We start from the raw sequence: 23,080 nt of genomic DNA, 5'->3' as shown, positions 1-23,080 counted from the left end.
ACCAAATACTAACCCATGCAAAGCTAAAGCATGGCACAGTGGGAGAGAGGATTTAGGGAAAGCATAAATTGATGTGGGATGGAGAACTAAAGAGTCTTCTTGGGAAAGAGGGGGCTTGAACCTAAACCTCTCAGAATCCACATGTAGAAACAAACAAACAAACAAAACAAACAAACAAAAAAAAACAGGCCTCTCCCCCCATCTCAGAAGACCAATCTTCGAAACTTGCCTAGGACTTACCCTTTCTTAATAACAAAGTCACCCAATGCCCCTAGCATTTTTTATATTTTAACCAATTAATCTTCATTACAACTGTATGAGATAAATATCCCATATTATTGATGGGAAAACCAAGGCTCAGAGAGGTAAGTAACTTATTCAAGTTCACACAGCTTCTCCAAGCTCAGAGCTCCAAGTGGAAATTGATTGGCTCTGGGGCTTCCATGGTGCTCACTGGAAGACCTCGGCAAGGATTTGAACCCTTGGGGAGTCTACCTCTTGAGTCCTTGCCTGTAACTATTCAATGCTCTGCAAAGAGTGGAGTGGAAGAATGGAGGGAGACCACGGCATATTCAAAGAACTACAAAATATTCCATCTGGCTGGAGTATGCGGAGAAAGGGGAGTTTTTTGTAGAGATGAGGCTGGAGAGATAGTCAGGGGTGGAAGAATGAAGGCAAGGAGCTTGAACTTGAGCCTGTGGCAGTGGAGAACCAAGCGAGGGTTTCAGTTAAGCTGCCAATAGTCAGTTATGTTAGGAGGGTTTTTCCGTGTGTGAGATGAGAGGCAAGGAAAGGGTCAAATAAAAGCCTTTAGATGAGTCCCAAGGTCTCATCTTAGGCAGAGGCTGGAGATGAGGGAACAGCGGGCATGAAATAATAAATAAATTAGGGCCATGCTTTCAATGATATGGTGTTATTGTTATCAGTATCTTTTTTTTGCATGGCGTTCACTCTTCAATGCTCCTTTTTATGTGATTTGTTTCATTTAGGTCTCTCGGTAAGACCGGGAGAGCAGCATTCTAATTTCAGCTTCACGGATCACAGGTGTGAAGCTCTTCAGGAAAACTTTCCAGGACCAAGTCTTTTGGAACCTTGAAATCATACACAGGAAGGACAATTTAAATGCTTTCAATGTATTGATGCATTTCATCCTCCTAACAACCCTACAAAGCGAGCCTTATTCTCATCCACATTTTATGGAGAAGGAAACAGCAGAGAGGTTAGGAAACTCACCTGAGATCACACAGGTAGTGAGTGTCGAGTGTCCAAGGCAGAAGTCTGCGGTCTCTGCCCCAGAATAAAGGAGTCCAAGCTGAGTCGTGCCCCTCAGACCCCAGCCCGTGAAACAGCTGCTGAAGAGAAGCCCAGCAGGCCAAGCTTTTAAGGTACTCTTTTCAAAGCAATTATTTCTTCCAAATATTAGAAGATAAAGGTATCAGTGCAGGCTAGGGCATCACACTGATATGCTCACAATAGATATCATAGGTATTAAGTGCAGTTTATCCTGAGTGTAATTAGTGGATGCTTTTCAAACGTGATGATAATTGCAGCCTATTGTTTCTACAGTAATTTACAGAAATAAGGAACTCTACCGCTGCTCATCTCCTGGAAGAAACGGAAAGAGTTCTTACTCAGGATTTAGCTGATGTCTGTGGCCAGACAATACAACAGTCACCAGTCACTGTTAGCCACGGTCCCTCACACCTGCAAAAGCGACCACTTACAATAACATTCCCAGGATAATATAAAACATATTTTCATCTTCTGCATCCGGACATATGTCCAACAGAAAGAAGACCTGCAAATCAGCTATCTCTTTGGCTACAAGGTGTTTATTAATTTAAAAATCTCTGTGGAGAGACGCCTCTGCTCTCTTAAAATTTGACGGTACTTTTCTCTGTGGCCTGGAATGGGCGATGTTCACGGGACCCCTCTGGCCAAGCTTCAGTTGGTCTGAGGAGGGGACAGGCATGCCCACCCATCCCTTCTCTGATGGTGACCCGGGTTCACAAAAAGCAAAGGTCTTTTCCAGTGGAACACTGTTTTGGGGTACCCAGCATTGCCCTGAGAACTGAAAATGTCTCTGGATGTTAGAACCATTTAGTTTGTCTTGCTCTACGTGTATCACACAATCTAAATATTTTGTTTGCTCAGGAGTCAACTGGCGCAGCCTTGGGATGCACCTTCCACTTCTCAACCCCAAACCTAAGTGGGAGTGCATAGGGGATTTGTGCCCAAGGTGATATTTGTTTATTTTAAAACATCATCCAACTTACCTCTCATATAGCTTTTTACCTCCTATCATCCTCTTGAGTAATTACATTTCTTAAGGCAGAACTGTCTTTTGACATCTATCAAAACAAAGAGGGAAGCGAAGGAGGCTGCTAATAGAAATCCTGTTGTCAAGGCCGATCTCCAGGGGTCAGGGGAGACTCCCACTCCCAGAGACCAAAATGGTCTTGAGGGCTTGGGAACATCCCATCCATGGCCAAAGCCCCGTTCTGCAACATCTGAGGCAAAGGAGGTTTCAAATAGGCAGCTTTTGACATCAGGTTTGAATGAAAAGACTGGGGCTTATGCAGTCCGGGTCCAATTAGGTAAGGCCCTTTGTAAATGTTTTACCCTTTGGGAAAGTCATATACGTTTCAGCTGTTCTCACCTCTTAACTATCCCCAGCCCAAGGGACACTGGGACCACACCCAAGGCTGGCCCTCGCAGGCCTTCGTCAGGACTTGGGTGCTGTGGCTGGAGGCAGCTGATGCCGTGGAAAGTCTAGCTGCCTGCTAGAATCCCTTTCCTTCCCCACAGGGCTCTGGAAGTGGAGCTTCCATAAATTTACACAAGTGCATCGACTGCTTCCCCACCCCCACCCTGGCAACACGGGCAAATTTCAAAAGACACTAAATTTGATAACTAACGCTTATTACTCATTGCCTCGCCACAATATTCTTGGCAGGGGTTAGAAACTGACATTTGCAGCTGAAAATAATGCATTGTCAAATAGGAAAACTGCAGGCTATAATTTTTAACACTTGTATCTGTTATTTTAAACATGAAGCATTGCATCAGTTTGACATTAATTTATATAATGGGGACCAAAAGGGATAATGCAATCTTAGTGACCACCTCCATTTAATTAACTGCCAGGGAGAATCACTAACCAAAAATATGGAATTATCATACACAAAAACAAAGGGCTGTTTGTACACCTTCCATCACGCATTATTGAAATGCACCGTATCATTAGGGAGAATGATCAGGATGCTAGTGTGAAACCAGCCACTGATAAATGCAGACACAAAACTTTTGTGAAAGTTTGTAAATACAGTATTGTATAGAAATTCTGATGCATATTGGCTTTCTTGAGCACTGTAAAATGTTTTATTATGAAAAAAGTGGATAAGATACTTATCTTTTAAATTGGAGTTTAATATTTTATTAGTGCCAGGCACATAATTCTCATCAAATGGCAGGAAACTCTTTTTTGTATGGATATAAATGTCTAGAGTTTAATATTTCAAAGATAAGTACCTACCACTGCATCTATCACACAGTGGCTTAATAGAATTTACTTTCTCTTAAATATTTATACTGTATATGTGTTTGCTAGTCAAGTGATTACAGTGCTCTAAGGTGGAGAGCGAGGCTGGTGATGTGGTTAAGAAGACAAGCCACCCATGCAGTTTGCTTTTTCAGTGCATACATCATTCACCTGGACGAGGAGGAAAAGGAGAGAATAATTAAGTAATTCAGACCCAGAGGCTTAAGAAGGAGAACGTTCTGCTTTTCAAAAACAAACAGCCGGAAAGTTTCTCTGATTTGACCTGAGCTTCCAGACAACTCCTCAGAAGAAATTAAGTTTAACAAATTAGAACAAAATGAGAGTGGGGGGAGTAGAGAGGCGTTTGGCTTTAAAAGGGAAATTGCATTGTGCTGAAAATCTCCCTTTGAACCGCTGGTGCGGGCTGTTGACCAAGCGTGGGGGGGATTGGGCAGCAGCTTTGGAGTCCTTCAGCCCTGCAAACTCTTTCATCGGGCCTGAGAAATGCTTTCTGATCCATGCTGATACAATTACCTAGCCTTTATTGGCAATTTAGACCTGCTTTTAGGGACATTTTAGAGCAAATGATGTTTTCTTGATATTTTTAAAAAAGCGGTGCTATTTCCTATACCTTTGGGATAAGGTAGAAAGCGAGTTAGAGGCTTATTAGAGGGCTGATTGCTACAATGTGGTTTTTGTTGTTGTTGTTGTTGTTGATGTTGAACTGAGCTACTGAAACTGAAGGTATGGGCCCCAGTGGGTGACTCGCCTCTCTCAATCAAAGGTATTTTTATTTTGGATATTTGGGTGAAACACGCAGCAGGATTTACTACTACTATACTTAGAAAGGTCTTATAACCCTCCCATTAGTCGAAGGATATTAAAATAGGTTCAATGAATTTTTTAATATGCACATATGCCAAGGAGAGAAGGAGGCCTCCTTTGTTCCTTGGGCAGGATGGTGGTCCAGTTGATGAGCCTGGGCTTTCTTTCCTGGAGGTGTTTAGGCCAGTATCAACCAAAGGAATGGTTACATTGACGGTAAATAAAACTGGCTGCCCTTAAGGGCTTTCTGACAGGGATTTAAATAGAGTGGCATTGAAAGCTGTGCAATGGAATTAGCTAGGGTGCAAAAGCCACAATGTTTCCCGCCCAGCCCCAGTGAGCTCTCCGGACCAGGAGCACCCTGGCAGGCTTCAACTGGTGGGATTTAATTCAGACACTGCTTGGGCAAACCACATCCGAAAAGGTGACTGTCACCTGCCCCGGTGTCAGCAGCCAGGAAAGAGGAGAGGAAAAGGCCATGTGTGTCCATCTGCAAGGAAAGCCCTGCTTCAGGCTGTGTCTCCCACTGAGACTGGGGCCAGGCCTGCAGGGGACAGGGTTGAACTCCTGGTCTCCCCATCTCCCTGCTTGCTCAGGCCAGCATGGGGAACAACAGGAAAGTGCCCCTACTGGGGGGACTTTCTCGTGATAAATAAAAGTTGATAATTTAAAATGCTCTTAAACAGGGCCATGTGAGCAAGACAGAACGCGTAGTGGTAAATAAAACCTGTTAATTAAAAACGTATTCTTCTGAGACAACAATGTTCTCCTAATCCCTGCTGGCACAGGCTTGTGTCAAGTGTGTGTTTTCCAGGCTGTGACGGGTTCACATCAGCCAGGAGCAGGGCAGGACGATGGAGCCCAGCCTCGACTTCTCCTCTCCTTGCTGGCTGTGCCCTGTGATCTGGCCCCTGCCTCCCTCTCAGACTCAGAGGCCTCAGTGGTCAGACTCTTCCCCTCATACCATAAAGCCCCGGCCACCCTAGGCAAGCTCTGTCCCACTTCCCAGCCTTTGCTGTTGCGGTTTCCTCTGCCCAAAATTCCCTCCCACCAATCCTTGCATGCTGGCTGCCCCGCTCACTTAGTCACCACTTTTTAAATTTTTATTTTATTTATTCTTTTAGAAATAGGATTTCGCTATGTCGTCCAGGCTAGAGTGCAGTGGCACCATCACGGTTCACTGCAGCCTCGGCCTCCTGGGCTCAAGTGATCCTCCTGCCACAGCCTCCTGAGTAGCTGGAACTACAGGTGTGTGCCACCACGCCCGGCTAAATTTTTAATTTTTTTGTAGATATGAGGTCTCGCTGTGCTGCCCAGCCTGGTCTCGAACTCCTGGGCTCAAGTGATCCTCCTACCTCAGCCTCCCAAAGCACTGGAATTACAGGCAAGAGCACTGGCCTTAGTTGACACTTTGTAAGGGTCACCTCCTCAAGTGTCAGAGACACTCACCCTGACTATGATGTTTAATGTGGGCACCTGCACCCCCACATCCCATCCCGATCACTCTGTTTTATTTCATTTCTGGCCCTTCTCACTATGGAAAATGATCTTTATTTGCCTTTTTCTAGGTGATCTGTCGCTGCTACTGAGCTCTACTCTCTAGGAGAGCACGGACTTTGTCTAGTCTCTGCTGTATCCCCAGCTCTTAGCCTTGTGAAGGGAGACAGTAGGTGCTCAATCCATGATTGTAGGGAGACTAGAAAGACTTCACAGGAAGGCAGGAGCAGCACCACCTGAGGCTCTTTCCCTCCAGAGGGGCAGCCCTGTGCTTTGGTGAGGACCCTGCAAGCCTGTTAAGGGAGGTGGGTGCAGCTCAAAGCCACAGAGAGTACAACGGGTGGGCAGGGGGCACTGAGGAGGCGGCTTGAGGGAGAAACAGCCATGCTGAGGCCCTGGCTGAAGCCCCACACCCACATGGAGCAAACAGCTGCCCTGCCTCATATTTCACCACTATCTGACTGTCCTGATGCTGGCGAGGTTCTAGGTTCTAGGCTAGAACTGCAGTAAAGGCTATCAGGTAGCAAGTAGGTTCCAACAGTGAGCTTGGCCTCCTGGGGAAGTCGCAGCCTACAGGGCCAGGCAGGACCAGAGCACAGGTGCGGCAGAGGCTCTGGAAAGCCAAGCACATTCAGAGCCATCTGTGTCACAACCACGGCAGCCCAGGGAGCCTCTACCCCAGATCTCAGGGCCGGGACCTGGCACCAGCTAGGAAAGAATAGGTATGGAAGCCTGCCACAACTATGGGCCACACAGGACCATGGCCAAGGTCTGAAAGGCTGCACCCTGGCTCTAGGAGCATCCGGTGTGGATAGCTAAGATCTGCATGGACCCTCGGTGAGGCCCTGGCTGGTGGAGACAGCTGGGAGTCCCAGGCAGCAGAGGGAGCAGTAGGGCGTGTGTGTAGGAGACAAGACTCCAGGGAGCCAGGTGAACAAGGCCATGGATGCCTGCACTGCCCAGGAAACGCCTTACCCGGGGCTGGACCATGTGGGAAATGTGGTAACTTTGTTCCCTGGCACACTCTGTCTTACATATTCAGAACGCCAGGTTGGACAGTGACATCAATCCCAAGGAGTGTCCTTACCTAGAGAGAGCAAATCAACCCATGCAGGTCTTGGGACACCTGTGACGCATGCCCCAGGTGCAAATGGTGGGGCAGTAGTGTCTTATCGAGTTGTCTCACCTGGAGGGTTCAGCACTGGGCCTGGCAGCAGATACACCGAGCACTGTTTGCTGAGTACGTTGGTTCCTTTCTTTCTGCCCATGCTCCGCACAGAGGCCCACGAAGAAGAGCCACTGGCTGCAAGCTCCTTCCACAGCCTCGCAGTCATCCTGGTTGTAACTGCCTGGGGCTGCCCAAAGGGAATGAGCCCCAGCAGTGAGTTTCTGTTGTCCTGTCCGTGGTCTCGGACTCCTGTGGTGGCTCCCCACTCTCCAGGCAGACTAAGAAGGCACCTGAGAGTCATAAAACCCTTTGGGTAAATGGAATCTCAGGGCCCTTCCCCATACACCCTCCGTGCACCCACAGCTGCCCTGGGCCAGGGCACTCAGTCAGCTCATGCCCAGCAGGGAGCCTCCCCTGTCTGGGTGCAAATTCCCTTTCTTTCACCAAAAGGGAATTAAGAGGAGAGATTCCTTCAGAGGCCTAGCAGCTGCAGGCAGACACAAAGGGGTTGCTTTAAATGTGGTTTATTTCCCAAGCAGCTGTGATAGTGAAGGGAGAGCACGAACTTCCTGTGTTCAGCACCAGGTAGGAGCAAAGGGAAGATGAAGTTCCCCAAGGAGGAAATGTCATTGCTTTTCAAAGAGGTTTTCACACATCCAGCTCCATGAAAGGCATCCTTCTTCCTTCCTTTTTCCAGACCACATTTTTGGAAAAAAAAAAAAAAAAAAAAAATCTACTTTGTGTATGTGTGGGGTGTGGGGTGTGAGAGATACATTCCTTTTTTGTGTCTAAATCTCACAGTCCATATATGACTTTCCCCACTTGAGAATTCTCTCTCATCCGTGTGGCTCCCTGCATTCTATAAAAATATAAATAAATAAAATTTTAAAAAGTATAAAGCCGGTGCCATGAGACCCTTGGGTTGGGCAAAGCCTGTGAAGTTTGAACCGGTTAACGCACAAATACAAGGGAGCGATTATTACAAGGCCATCCCGCTTAGCATCGGGGAATCATTTAGGGAGAGAGATTCAATTTCATAAAAATGATTTTCAAGAGCTGTTTTGTGAGTAGTAGAATGTTGGGTATTTTTTTTCCCTTTCACCAAAATGAATAAAAACTTTATGTTCACTGCGGTACTTAGGTATCGGTTTTGTTAATTTCTTAAAACAAATTGGCTCCCCAGTAAATCCCAAACTTGGACAGCCACATTAAGCTAGCAGTAGGGAGGCAATCTGAACATGATTATCCTGCAAGAGAATTCCCAGAATTTCATCCAAACTGTGATTTGTTCTGTTATAAAAGGCCTATAAAACCCAGTCTGGAAATTCCTGCAGGAAACTCAAGTGTTTAAATATCTGCAGTTACTCTCTCATGATTAAAGAAAGATATGAAGGACGGGGCATTAGCACACAACAGAAAGTGCGAGGTGTGGAGCAGTTGATAAATCACACGGGACTGTGACACTGGAGGACCTTGAGGCACGTCCACAAATCAGCTCCTGGCTGGAGACTCTCTTAACTGGCTGGGAGGGGTGAGGGCTGGGGAGGGACGCAGCACGCCCTGCTCCAGGCTGCTGGGGACGAAGGGAGGCCCTGGTGGCCCAGGCCCCTACCACAACAGAACTCAGTATCTGTCATGGTCACTGTGTTTTCTGCAGAAGCAGGGTTTGAAGACTGTCATGCATAAACACACACCTACCACGCCAATGCATTGTTCATTCACACTCACACCACGTGTCTCAGGCTCAGCCCTCAGTTCCAGAGTCCCCAGACCCCAGCTGCTGTGGCGCCATATCAGGCCCCATGCACGATGCTCCTGAGAGGCCTTGGGTACTGTCTTTTCTCTAAAGCTCCATCTTCTAAGTGGTGAGCTTTAAAACTGTTCCCTTTGATAACATGGATGGGTAACACCTTTGAGCCGACCCAGTCATCCCATGCTGCAAGTCAGGGAGCTGAGGCCCCCCCTGGCAAGGAGACCAATTCATATTTACCAAGTGAGCTCCCAGCAGCCTTGGGAGGAAAGCCTATCCTTCTTATTCCTTGCCTTCATTGCATTTAGGAAAGCACTCATCTTCTTGAGAGTCCCAGCTGAACCGATGGGGATTGTCTTTTTAGCTGGAACTTTCCTCCTGCCTCACATACTCCCTGCCCTGCTGTCTTAAGACTCTCTCGTTAAAAGGGGCCTGAGGGAATGAGCCCAAATAACTGTCTGCAGTACCCCTGAGAGTCTGGGCTTGTGGAGGGGTGGCATATCTGCCTGTAGCAGCATCACCTCTGTGGTTTCACAACCCTCATGGGCAGCCCCTTCCTCCATGGCCCTAGTTTATGGGAACAGCTCCAGACACTACTCCTAAAACACTACCTCTTTCTTCCCTCTGCCATCACTTCCTGCAATTACCATCTCCAATTTACCCTTCTGATACCTTTAGAACAAGTTCCCTCTATTAAGCCAGCGCTTGGGCTGATGACATGGATGACACAAAGCTCCTCGGGGTAGGAGCTGTCCATTCCCCTCCTCTCTCCTCCCCGGCACATCATGGGCACCTATAGAATGTATCTTGGAGTGAATGAGTAAGTGGCCTTAAAGGTCATGCTGTTGATTTTCCACTTCACCCTGGAGACCATGTTGGATATCTTGGTTAATTCAATCCCCTTTCTCCTCCCTGGCCTTCTGAGAAGCCGAGCAGGGCTGCATTTGAGGGCTGTTTTCCCTTGGAGTAGCAGCCTGTTTGCCTGGAAGGCAAGGAAGAGCTCCAGCTACCTGGCTGACCTCAGAGGGACTCGGGTGGTATTGGCAGCTGGCATCTGATACAGTTGGCTGGAGCCGGCATTTCTGGACATGCTCCCTCTCTCATTCTGCCAGCTCCCTTCTCCCTCCCTCTCTCTTCGCCTCTCTCCCCATCATCCAGCCTCCTGGAAGTTGAAACAATATTTTGAGGGGTCAAAGTGGAGCATAATGGGAGACCATGGAAACACACGCAGCTCAGGATAACATAAGCCCCAGAATGCCTGCGTAGGTCACAGATGACAAATGGCAGAGCCTTGCAGGTGTGCAATCCATTTATTGATTTCAAGCCCTCCCTCCTCTTGTTCTCTAGGCCTCCAGGGAGGGAGAGTCACAGATTCTTAGGGCTGAAATTGTGCAGGAAGGACATAGCTTTCCTACTGGCCAGACATCTAAGGCTGCTGGGCCAAAATATGGAGCCCATTACAAGGAAAACTGGTTCATGTTTCTGATGGAGGCACAGAGCCCGGCTTGGGCTGAAGGCCTGGGTCTCTGTGTTGCTGGCACAGGCTGACAGCAGCAGGCATCCCTTCTTCCTGGCTGCCTGGTATACCAGGGTGAGGGCCCTGGAACAATGAAAATAAAGGGAATAATCATATTTAGCAAGGATTGCAAATTTGCTCTATGTTGGGAACATTTTTTCAACCCATTTACATTTACTGATGTATTTAATCCCCACAGTTCCCATGAAGAATGGAGTTTGTCTTTTTATTCCCAGCTGTGTGGCCTGTAACAGGTCACTGAACTCTGCTGAACCTCAGTCTTCTTATCTGTAAAACAGAATGATTTCACATCCCCCTCATCCAGCCTAAGTGAAGAAAAAAAAAAAAAAGTCTTCATAAGTACACAACTTCTTAAGCCATTCATTCTTTCTAGAAATGTCCCCTCTAAAGATATGGAAAAATTAGGCCTGGAATCACAAAAGGAAGAAAATGAGCATTTGAAGCTTGAAATTACAGGGAGACAACTTTTTCTGTAAAGGGCCGATAAGAACGCTTTATGAGTCATACTGTGTCTGTTGGGACAACTCAACTCTGCAGATTGAAAACAGCCACAGATAAACCGATAAATAAGTGTGTGTGGTTCTGTCCGAATAATACTTTATTTACAGAAACAGGCCAGGGAAGAGGCAGACTGAATTTGGCCAACAGGCCATAGCTTGTTGACCCTTTCTCAAACCAACAAGGCACATTTCCCATCCTGTTCACAACACATCCACCATAAAAATGAGTTATGACAAAGTGGTTCTGAGACATAGAAATCAAATACTGTCATCTTTCCTCTGCTGGCTTTTCATTTTCAGGATGTATAAACAAAATGAGGTGACACTAATCAACCTGTTTGAACTACGAACAACAGGAGATGTCTAATTCACATAAGTGGATGAGCCTGGGGTTTTAATCTTAAACATAGAGAGTTCATGAATGTAAGTCCCTGGCATGGTTTACTGAATTATAATTGACAAAAGAAACAGTAAAAATAGATTAATGCTAACCTGAGTGATCAATTTCCCCCTGAAGTACCATGCGGGATTACTCTGCACATTTACTTCATTTCTAAGGCTTTCTTCTGACACTCTCAAATCCTCTACCGTAGGCGTTGGAATTCCTTGTACTACACTGGGGTGATGGTACCATGTTTCAAAGTTATTCAGAACCTGATTGGCCGTGTTCCTGCAATACATTTTCCTAACCTCAAGATAAAGATCCATGCATCTCTTTACCCTTTAAACAAAAAAGCTATTGTAATAGCATGTAGTCTCAGGCATGGTCTGAATACCAAAACCTGTACATGCACTGCTAAACTGTTTAAGTATGGAAGAAGTAGTGTCTAATAGCATCAGGAAATTGAAATTTAAAAATTTTTCTCACTCACTTATTTGATGAGAACTGGGTATGCTGACAGGTGAAGCAGAAAGCCATTTTTCAAGTTAAATGCCAAGTGGTTATATAGCATAATATTCAGTCAAAATTAACCACCTCACTGCTGCACTGACACCCAGCATATTTAATGCCAACTGTTCTTGCAAAGAAAACGGCAGACCTCTGGGAGTGCCTGCAGAAGGGGAAAGAAACTGTTACTAATACTTCAATTATTTAGGGGGTGCCCCAACTCTCTGAGTGGGAAAAATGGACTCACCAGCAGCGACACTGACTCTCATGGATGCCACAGAGGGAAATCGCTCAGTGTCTTCCGGGGCCCTCTGGGTCTGCTAAGCCAAACCCCAGAAATTTCTGAATTTACATGGGCCTCAGGCAGTCTCCCTACAGGCAAACACTTTTGGAAAAAGCAGGTGGATTCCTGCCTGCTGGCACAGGTGCCTGGGAGGCTGTTTTTCTAAGCTAGTTTCCTAGTGACTGCCAAGCAAGGTTCCCCAGCTTCCAGGGAGCAAATGATGCCTGTGCCAGAGGACAGCAGATCCAGGGGCCCAGAGTAGCAGGCAGAAGGCAGGCATCACTTGGTAGGATTCAGATTTTGAGGAGTGGCTTGAGAACCCCCATCTAGGAAGTTCGCGGAAGGGCAAAGACAGCCTTTGTTGGAAATTCTAGCAACCCTTTTCCTGGACTGATTTTATTTGTGAGGATGCACTAATAATTCAGCTAACAGCCCAGGGAGTGTATAACTCGAAAATTCCAACCACAAGCAAAAACGCACTGTGGAGTCCACTCCCAGCTTTAAATCCTAGGCAACCGAGTAACCAGAGGGCCACTGCTTTTCCTCCTGCAAAGGTAGGGAAATTCATCCGTAAAGTGCAATGCCCCATGGTGGCTCCTGGGTGCCCCAGGACCTGCCAAGAGCAAAGGGAAAACCAGGCTAGATCCAGATCCCTCCCCTCCCCTCCCCTCCCTTCCCCTTCCTTCCCCTCCCCTCCCTTCCCCTTCCTTCCCCTCCCCTCCCCATAGGAAGAATTTGATAAATTCTTCTACCAGAAGTACGATCTTGAACCATTTCATTTACTAAGCTTTTCATTTCTCCATGTGGTGTTTCCTGGGCTTCTCAGAGCCACTCTGAAAGACAGGAAGGTGGAGGTTATTGGGGTCCCCTGGTACCAAGTGCACAAGCAGATCCACTGAGGAAGGTGAGGAAGGGCTATGGGTCGCTGACATCTTGGCATCTACTAGGGGATGAGCCAAGCCCAGTATCCTGGTCTCTTGGCTTCTAAACTGATGTGCCGTCTTTTGAAAATAACCAACATTTTATCTTTCTATTTTATTTATTTATTTATTTATTTATTTATTTTTGAGACACAGTTTCACTCTGTCACCTAGGCTGGAGTGCAGTGGCACTATCTTGGCTCACTGCAACGTCTGCCTCCTGGGTTCAAGTGGTTCTCCTGCCTCAGCCTCCAGAGTAGTTGGGATTACAGGCGCCTGCCACCATGCCCAGCTAATTTTTATATTTTTAGTAGAGATGCAGTTTTGCCCTGATGGCCAGGCTGGTCTCAAACTCCTGACCTCAAGTGATCTACCCACCTCGGCCTCCCAAAGTGCTGGGATTACAGGTGTGAGCCACCATGCCCAGTCTAAAATAATCTTTAAAAAACAAAAACAACTAAGGAAATTGTTTCTGTTAATTTTTGAGAATCTGGAGAATACTGAAAAATTAAAGTAAAATTAAAAACAAATAGTATTTCTAATCCCAACGTCTACTAACAGGTATTAACTCATAAGTTTATTTCTCTCCATCCTTTTTTCTATGTGTGTGAGAGAAAAAGAGAGACTGGGGAAGGGACATTCCTTTTCACTGAATTTAAAATTACATGCATTGTATATGTCATTAAAGTTACTTGCAGACATCTTTAAAATCTTAAAAATATATCCTAATTTACTGAGCCAACCTATAGTGTTGGCCATTTAGGTTGTTTTTAACTTTATTATTTTTGTTCCTGTTTCTCTTGTAGCTTGGAGCATCTCTGTGCATAATTTGGTATCAGCCATTCTGACCATTTTTTTGTAGGCAGATTTCTGGATGGTAAATTACTAAGTCAAGGGGAAGGGGTAATGGTCATTTTAAGACCCTTAACTATCTCTCCAGGTCAAATCTCAGCTCTCCTCCAAGTCAAATCTCAGCTCTCCTCCAAGAAACTCAGGCCAATTTCACTGGCCTCATTCAGAATGACTCCCACCCGGCACAGGACCCTTTTGAGCAAGATAGTGGTTCTCAAGCTCAACCTGGACACTCCTGATATTTGGAGCCAGAGAACTATTTGGTGTGGGGTTGTCCTGGCCATTGCTGGGTGCTTAGCTGTATTTCTAGCCTCTACCCACCAAATGCCAGTAGCACCCTCTCATCACCTAAAATGGTTCCAGAGATTGCCAGATGTCTCTAGAAGGAAAACCTCCCCTGGGTGAGAACCACCAGGCTAGACCATGGTCTGGGTAACACTGGCAGATGGATGGGTTAGCAACCTAGTGATGGAAGGCAAGTCCCATTCCAAGAAAAAAGCCAGAGAATTCTTCTCAAATTAAGCCTTGCTATTACACATAGAGCTACATGTACATCAAAATATCCCTCTACAAAATTAGTGCTTCTTTGTTTCCATGGCATTGCACATGTACATCTACACTGCTTAATAATTCCTTATGTACCATTGATATTTTGTTACTTATTTTTTGCTCTTCTGTTCATCCTGTGAATCTCTCAGGGCAGTGTTTCTTATGCATTTCCTTGAGTTTGACACCTAACACAGAGTGGATTAAACTGAATGAATGAACGAATAAATCTGAGCTGAGACAAGGGCTTCTCTTACACATACATGTGTGCACACATATGCACACAAAGACATACACATGCACACATGTGTGTGCACATTTATGCACCAACAGAAGCCTTGGAGGAAAGGAAGGGCTACCAACTACGAAGGCATCTGTTGCTTTTGACTAGATGGTGATAGCTGAGGGTAAAATTTCTCTGTGTAAGCACTACAAATTTCCTAAATCTGCATAGAGTAACATTTGGGAACCCAGAAGTAATGTATTTTCCAGTGAGGTAGGGCCCCTACTTTTAAATAAGGGTACTTAGTAAGGTTGTCAAAGGAGAAGAGAACTTTCTCTATTGCTTTAAGAGACAATTTACTGCATCATTAACAGATGTCGTTTAATGGAAAGTCCTGTTATTTTTGGAGGATGAAATGCATATTCCACACTAAATATAATAACAACATAAACCTTTAATAAATAATTATAACAGTTTATAAATATTTAAGTAGTAAATCTGAAAGTCCTGAGGGACAGGAGGAGGCTGGGAGGGAAGATCTGACTTATAAAGCACTAAAAATAGGTCCCGACACATATATTGTTAACCTTTCTTTCTTTCTCTTTCTTTCTTCCTTTCTTTCTTTTTCTTTTTCTTTCTTTCTTTTTCTTTTTCTTTCTTTCTTTCTTTCTTTCTTTCTTCCTTTATTCCTTCCTTCCTTCCTTTCTTTTTCTTTTTTTTTTTTTTCAGACAGGGGACTATAGATTGGGGCCTTTCAGCAAACATGATGATTAGAGCAAAGTGGCCACCCTAGGGTTAATAAGTAAAGGAACTGTGGAGGGTGAGATTGATCAAAGGGCTCAACAAAAGGGAGAGAAGCCCCCAAACCTTTCATTTTCTGACCTTGACTTTGGCTGTAGACAGCTGAAAGAGGCATACTGAACACTGGGATACTCGGAGACAATCCATGCCAGAGCATGGAAACACTTTCAACTAGCAGGACACGCCAGGCAAGCCAAGCTCCTCATTTCTGAGAACAACAGTGTACCAGGGCTGGTGTTGAGCACTTCAGCGGGATCACTCCACTGATACTCACAAGTATTCAAGGACTATTATTATCCCTTTGATGATGCTTGAGGCCACCTGCCACTGAGTGGTGGAGATAAGATTTCAGCCCAGGTGCTTTGGGGAAAATGTCCTCTTTCCAAGGGAAAATCACAAGAGATGGTTTCTCCTTGTTATTCTGGATTGTCATGTCTAGAGATGCAATAGTCACCTAGAAAATACAAAAGGAAGAAGACTTAGGATGAAACAGATGGTGAGGACAGGAGAGAAGAGAGACAGGAACAACCTGGGCCATTGGTGACTACTGAGAAGCTCATTGGGCTGTCTCCAGTAGATGTCCTTACTCCAAATGTGAGATTCCACGTTCTCTGGTTATTTAAGACAGATGAAGTCAGGATTTTGTGTTACTTGCAGCCAGAAGCATCCTAACTGATCTAGGCACATACACAAGGGCCCAGTTAAGGGCTTGTATGTATAAGAAGAGTTTCAGAAATGATGAATGATTGGGCAGTATTCTTCATAGCGTCAAACTCCTGGCCCGGGACAGCTCCTGATTGACTTTCCAGCACCCATTTTAAACTTGTACTGAAAATCCTTTCTTTTCCCCTGCAGAGTTTCCTCTCCTTCTTTTGTATTAAATGTGTACTGGGAATTGACCAATTCCCCAGCACCTGGTGGTAGGTGCTGCTTGGCGAGACGAGAAGAGAAGCCCAGCCCCCTAGCCTTAGCCACAGTGATCGGTTCAGGAATGACTTTGGGTTCCATTTCAGGCCAACGATATATGAAAAGAGGTTTTTCCTAGAGCTTCTGTAAAAGGATCTTTCTCACTCTTCTGAAACAGAAGCGTGCTCTCTCTCTCTCTCTCGCAATCTCAACCTTCCTGGGGAAGAAAACGTACTCCAGCTGATTTGCTGGCTGCCATCTTTCTCTCAAAGAGAGGAGGTGGCCATTGAATGAAGCGGACGTCCTAGCAGCCAGAACAGAGAGGCAGAAAGAAAAGCATTGCAGTGACCCTAAAGTCCTCTCTACAAGTGGGTTTCCCACTACATGAGCCAATACATCCCCTTTGTTGTTCTTACCAGTCAGAGCTCCCGTCACTTGGAAACAAACGTATTGTTGCAGATACACATACACACACACTCTATCCACCTGGCATTCTAACAGAAAGCCCAGGATGGTATTTGGGGTTTGTGCCCAGAGACTTTGGCCGGAGGTTTCTACTCATCACCAGGTGAATGGAACAGTGACCATGACCACTATGAGACACTCCTGAAGGCCTTTAGCAGACAGTGCATAGCGGGGAAGGAGGACACTGGGAATGAACACTGGAGATTTGAGCACAAAATCCAGCACACAGGGAAGAAGGAGAAAGAAACCAAGAGAGGGTGTCTAAGGAAGTCTTTCCTGATTTTGAGAGTCCTTGCTCAATCCAGTGAGCGGCAGACAGCCCCTGTGAGCATGGCTGTCTAGACTCCTAAGTGGAAGCACACAGGCAGGAGAAATAAGCAGGTGCCCCCAAAGAGTGGCTCTAGGCCCTCTGATGGTAGAACTCATATGTAGTAGCATCTCTACTAAGACTGATGTCAGCAGCCTTGGTCTTTTAATCATTGTTTAAGTATTTACCGTAGCAGTTGCTTACTCTCACTGTTTCTCATTTTATGAGAATGAAAGGAAAGCTCCCCCAGGAGTGCCCAGCTACCCCTCGCGATCTTTCACAGGGCAGAGGTTCCATCTCCATTCCTCATCTAAGCCTGTCACTCCTCTTTCTATGCTCCCCCATGTAAAGCATTAGCCCCCATTCTGATTTATTATTACTGATGTTAAACATTGCACATGACAGTGTACTAAATCACCTCTGTGGGAACCTGTCTTATTGGTTGATCCTCTGGAAGAGGCAGAAAGAGCCTACTTTTACATTATTATTATATTTGTTTGAATTATTCTATTTCTAGTATTATGTTTAGTATTTTCTAGTTTTCTTTTTTCCTGAAGAAGGGATACCCATTGCCTGTGTGACCCTAGAGCCTGATTGCATTGGCATTCACAGGCTTCTGCCTTCTGTCTAAAGCCCCCGGCCCCACCTGATTTCCCACTCCTTCTGCCTACTTATGTTTGTGCGGAGAGACTCACCAGCCTCTAACCACACTTGGTATTGTTCTGTCCTAGCATTACTCAGACCATCCTCATTTCTATCCAGGCCCCTGAACCCCTGAATTCAACAAATCTTTCTGGCTTTTTGAAGTCCTCCATGCCCCATGAGGTCTCTACAATGACCCAGACCTTGAGGAGGAAGCTTCCTCTAAGATCTCCCTAAGCACCTGGCCTGTCGACACCCACTGTTGCGTGTAATCACTTGCGTCTGCGTGTGGACCTGGCTTCTTTCCTCTTCGACACTCACAATCCTAGGGGCAGAGGGTAGAGGGTCCAGGTCTCCTGCTTCATCCCATAATATTTACCATGAAATTCTGCACAGAGGGAAGAGTTCTGAGAGACAGAGAGGGACTGACTGGCACAGCCACCAGCCTATGGTGCACCAGGAACACACAGCAATCCTATCCGAATGTCCTCAAGGATTATAATGCACTTCCCCTGGCCTGGAGCAGATTCCAGGCCACCCTGCAGGCCCTGCAGGTGCCAACAGGAGCTGTGATAGGTGAGGAGAGAGTAGACAGCCTACCAGCAGGTGAGTCTTCACAAATCAGAAAAATCATTGTATATCGCCCCTTTAAGGGGCCTTTGGAATGATCTAATTTCAGTCCCTTGTTTTATAGGCAAGGAAACCAAGGTCTAGAAGAACGTGATTTCCCCAAATTCACACAGCTAATTAATGAAAGAGTCTAGACCAGAATCCGGGTCTTCTGACCCCTGGCAGATTGTTCATTCTATTGCCTAAGCCTCCTTTGATTAATAATCAGTTTCAGTCTAGTTCTGCCCAATTAGGAGTTTTTGAAAATGGGTTCTTCAGGTTTTTCATAGGTATGACATGAAGACAGTGTTCTGTGGTCAGATAAATTGGAAAATGATGAACCAAAAATTAAATTGATTCATTGACTCAGAATATCCCAGAGCTTTTAGTATGTGAGTCCAAGAAGGCAATATTGTATGTAGCATTTTCCAAATTTAATTGATCATGGAATTCTTTCTCATCCATCCCCCAACAAAATGTGTTGAGGCATTAGTGTACCAGGACACCTAACTAGAGAAATGGGAATCAATTATGTTTTTCAGTGAAAGTCATCATTTCACTTTCAAAGTGCAAGATCCACATGGCTTTAGGCCTTGGCTCATCAGAAGAGAAGCAGCCACCACCAGTAGTTCTGTGAGCTTGTCTGCCTGGAGAGCTGTAGGCTGTCCGTCCTTGAAAGAGTCTCAGAGTGGGATGAGGAAGTTGGGGGAGTGGGTGTGTTGTCATCTTAGTCCTTTTAGGCTGCTATTACAAGACACCATAAGTCAGGTGCCTTATAAACAACAGAAATTTATTGTTCACAGTCATGGAGGCTGGGAAGTCCAACATAAACGCACAGGCAGATTTGGTGTCGGCAGGGGCCTGCTTTCTGATTCAAAGATGGCACCTCCTGGCTGTGTCCTCACATGGGGGAAGGGGCAAGGCAGCTCTCTGGGGCCTCTTGTGAGGGCACTCATCCCATTCATTAGGGCTCTACCTTCATGACCTAATCACCCCCAAAGGCGTCACCTCCTACAACTACCACACTGGGGATTAGAATTTTAACATATGAATTTAGGGGAGATGCAAGAATTTATACCATAGTAGCTGTCCTTCTGTCTCATGAAATTTTAAGTGAAAATTTAATTTTTAAAAGTTATCATTTAAATCTTAAAAAACGCCTATTCCTAACTACCTCTAATGTGCAGCAGCCTCAGAGCTGTTGAACATATGGGGGTGCATTTCACCAGTTCAAATATGGGCCCTGTCTAAGGTCCCTGATGCATCCCTCTAGAGCCATTGGAGATAGGATGGCACCAAGGAGACCTCAGTTCTGCAATGGACCCATCAGATCAACTCCCTGGTTGGCTGTGGCATGAGTTATCCTAAGAAAAGGCATTATATTTCTGTGTCTTACCACATATTTCCAATTGAATTATCACAAGGGTATTACAGAAAAAAAATCATAGGAGTTGGCAGTAACTCAGTAAATAAAATCACCACTTTAATTGTGCCAGTGTAACAGGTCGATCATTATCAAGAAAGGTTTTGATATATTTTTTAATTAAATGTTGACTCTGTTGATCAATTTCACTGATAGCCAAGTAATCTCCTCCTCTTTCCCCATCCTCCAAAACAGTTTGCTTCCCGAATAGGACCGTGACTAAGAGGCAGAAATCCAGGAACCTAATCTTAGCTCTGCAATTAGCTGCCGTGTGGCTTTAGGCAAGTGACGTCTCCTCTCTGTGCCTCAGTTTCTCACTCTGCAAGGATAGAGAAGAAACCAATATTTTCTAAGGCCCCCTCCCACTTTGGAATTCTATGATGTGAATACATAATATACTATTACTGAACAATGTTTTACAGCAACAGAAACTCGCATTTTTATCATTCATTCAAAGATGTCCAAGGGACCTATGAATGTTAGTGCCCAGCATGGGGCAGCATGATTTTCTGTAAAAAGCCCCTGCCATCTGGCCTCTGTACCAGCAGTAATTGTGAGACACTCCCTAAGCTTGTTTCCTGGTTTACGAAACAGGACAGTGGTTTCTGTCCCTACTCTTGGATGTTGAAAATTTGAATCCCAGGGTCATAGTCAAAAGACCTCCTTCTGCCTGTTCTCAGCAAGGGAGGGAGGGACGCCCAGTGGCCCAATCTGCAGGAGCCAACAACAGGCAGCCTCTGCCAAAGCCCAGCTCCACCGCTTACTGGTTAAGTCGCTCCAACAAGTTGCTTGGGCCAGTTTTATAGGTGGGAAGTTAAGGTACCAAGACATTAACAGTCATGTCTACCTTATAAGATACAGTGAGAATAAATGATTGTCACACACAGAAACTGCTCACAGCAGGGCCCAGCATCTGATAAGTACACATCGCATCTTAACCATAGTTGTTAACTATCTTTATTCCACTTCACGATGACTTGCATTAAAATGTCTATTTGGGCCAGGTATAGCGGCTCACACCTGTCATCCCAGCGCTTTGGGAGGCCAAGGCAGGAGGAGCGCTTGAACCCAAAAGTTTGAGACCAGGCTGGGAAACATAGTGAGACCCCCATCCCTACAAAAAAAATAGAAATTAAAAATTAGCTGTGTGTGGTGTTGTAGTCCCACCTATGCCTGTAGTCCCAGCTACTGGGGAGGCTGAGGAGGGGGGATTGCTTGAGCCTGGGAGGTCACCGCTGTAGTGAGCCATGATCGCACTGCACTGCAGCCTGGGTGACAGAGAAAGACCTTGTCTCAAAATACAAAAAAGGAAAACAGGGCTGGGTGCGGTGGCTCACACCTGTAATCCCAGCACTTCAGGAGGCCAAGGCAGGCAGATCATGAGGTCAGGAGATCCAGACTATTCTGGCTAACACGGTGAAACCCCGTCTCCACTAAAAATACAGAAAATTAGCTGGGCGTGGTGGCGGGTGCCTGTAGTCCCAGCTACTCAGGAGGCTGAGGCAGGAGAATGGCGTGAATCCGGGAGGTGGAGCTTGTATTGAGCTGAGATCGCACCACTGCACTCCAGCCTGGGCAACAGTGCGAGACTCCGTCTCAAAAAAATAAACAAAACAACAACAATGAAAACAGAAAGCACTTATTTGAACCACAGAATTCACAAAAGAGTGATTTGACTCAAGTCTGGGGAGGTTTGTGGCCATTGTATTCCTGCCCAACCTGCCCCACAGTGGTCTCCCACCCTCCAAGCCCGCACTCCAGGCCTGCAGTCTCCCATCCGTGTGAGGCCTGGGGAAGGCCTGCCCCAACTCAGCCCTCCCTGGCCCCTTCCCAGTGCAACCTTTGCTTCTCAAAGATATGATTATAAAGTGAATTTCTTAGTGAAAGTCAAACCATAAATGGGCATTTTCCCTCTGATGCTTACTTGTTATCTGGGGAGATGGCCAGAGGAGGGCCAATGGATAGCAGCTGTCTGAGTTTAAAACTCTCCATTGCGTTGGTCAAAGAGGCTGGTATCAATAGTGAGGTGCTCTGCCCAGATGCCCCCGCTGTGGATGCCCTAGCTTGCAGCAGGTCACATGGCTCACCTCTCTCTGGGATGGACTCATAGGGTACAAAGGCCCAGCCCCCTTGCCTCCATTTGGAACAGCTCTGAAGGCCCCACCCAGCCCCAGAGTGCCCCAGGGACCAGCTGAGGCCTCATTCAAGAGGCACTGCCATCAGCTTTTCTCCCCAAAAACCTGCCTGCTACTCAACATTTGAGCCCCTCCCAGGGAACCCAGCCTGAGACAGAGGCTCTGTTTCTGCTAGTGAAAGACAAATGGTTTCTCCTCCCTCATCAGGACTGGAAGGGAGGCCCCAGGGAATCTGCTGAGTGGGGAAGTGGGGTGAAGGGACCCCAAGGTGGGAGGCTTGAGCCAAGGGCCCCAGCCAGTGATCTCGCCATGTGGGCTGAATAGTGCCCTGTCTGCTGGAAGGAGGCATTCACCCCCCTAACACCTCCAAAGACCCAGAACATGGAGGAGCAAGACCTCCCCTTTACCTCCCTGGGCCTTCTGGTCTCCAATGATATCCTTGGGGTCAGCCAGCCCCTGGAGATCCCTGTGTGCCTCCCCCCTCTCTCCCCCTACCATTTCCTGTCCCATTTACTCTCAGGACTTGTTCTGCTCCCTCCTCTCCAGATTGCAGGAATGTAGAGAGCTTTGATCTTTCCCTGGGTCACTGGGGAGAGGGCTAAATTTAGATGTAACAGGGGATGAAATGGAAGGGGGGAGGGGAAATGAGGCAGGCCTAATGCTTGTGTGGTTGGATGCAGGGAGCAGAATTATTTCCCCAGCTGTCCAAGGCCTTCATGGAGGGAACCCTTGGTCACAGGCATCCATTTCGTTATTAGCTTTTTGGACACTGAGAGGAGCTTTCTAGAAAACTGAAGAGTAAAGCAATCATAATTCTGATGGAGGGAAAAGTGGAGCATTCTCTAACTTCAGAGAAATGATCTTGGAGAAGCACTAAGGCAGCCTGGGCATGGCGGTGGCTTGCAGGTCACACAGGAGCTCCGCTAGCAGGCTCTGCAGCTCCTGGGAGCAGCCGCCTGGAAGAGGCTTTGCTCCCTTTTCCTTTTCAAACGCCATTCTCTTCTGCCTTCAAGAAGCAGGTTATTCCGTGAAAGTGAGAACATTGATTTAAAAAGAAGAAAAAGAAGGTTAAAAGGAAAGGAAAAAGGGCAGATCCTTCTAGATTGGGGTTTTTCAGCATTGGCGCTATTGACATCTGCGATGGGGTAATTTTTGTTGCAGAGAGCAGTCCTGTGCATGGTGGCTTGTTTAGCACCAGCATTTCTGGCCTCAACCCACTAGATGCCAGTAGCAACCCCCTCCACCTGTGACAACCAAAAAT

At 46.2% G+C, this 23,080-nt stretch overlaps 1 protein-coding gene across 1 annotated transcript; it reads right to left on the bottom strand.

Annotated features, from left to right (window-relative positions):
• Window positions 1-10,076: 10,076 nt before the first annotated feature.
• LOC129051819 (uncharacterized) lies at window positions 10,077-22,317 on the bottom strand. The gene is made up of 3 exons (XM_054539241.2): window positions 22,227-22,317; window positions 11,955-11,997; window positions 10,077-10,381 (listed from the first exon to the last, which is right to left on the bottom strand). Exons 1-3 carry the CDS (start codon window positions 22,315-22,317, stop codon window positions 10,147-10,149), a joined length of 369 nt encoding a protein of 122 aa, XP_054395216.2. The 3' UTR covers window positions 10,077-10,146.
• Between the last annotated feature and the right edge of the window lie 763 nt (window positions 22,318-23,080).

Source organism: Pongo abelii, chromosome 20 (assembly GCF_028885655.2).
Source record: "Pongo abelii isolate AG06213 chromosome 20, NHGRI_mPonAbe1-v2.0_pri, whole genome shotgun sequence".
NCBI classification, from domain to species: Eukaryota; Metazoa; Chordata; class Mammalia; order Primates; family Hominidae; genus Pongo; species Pongo abelii.
The sequence above is the reverse complement of the archived record's forward strand: the minus strand, read 5'-3'. Positions and strand labels throughout refer to the sequence as shown.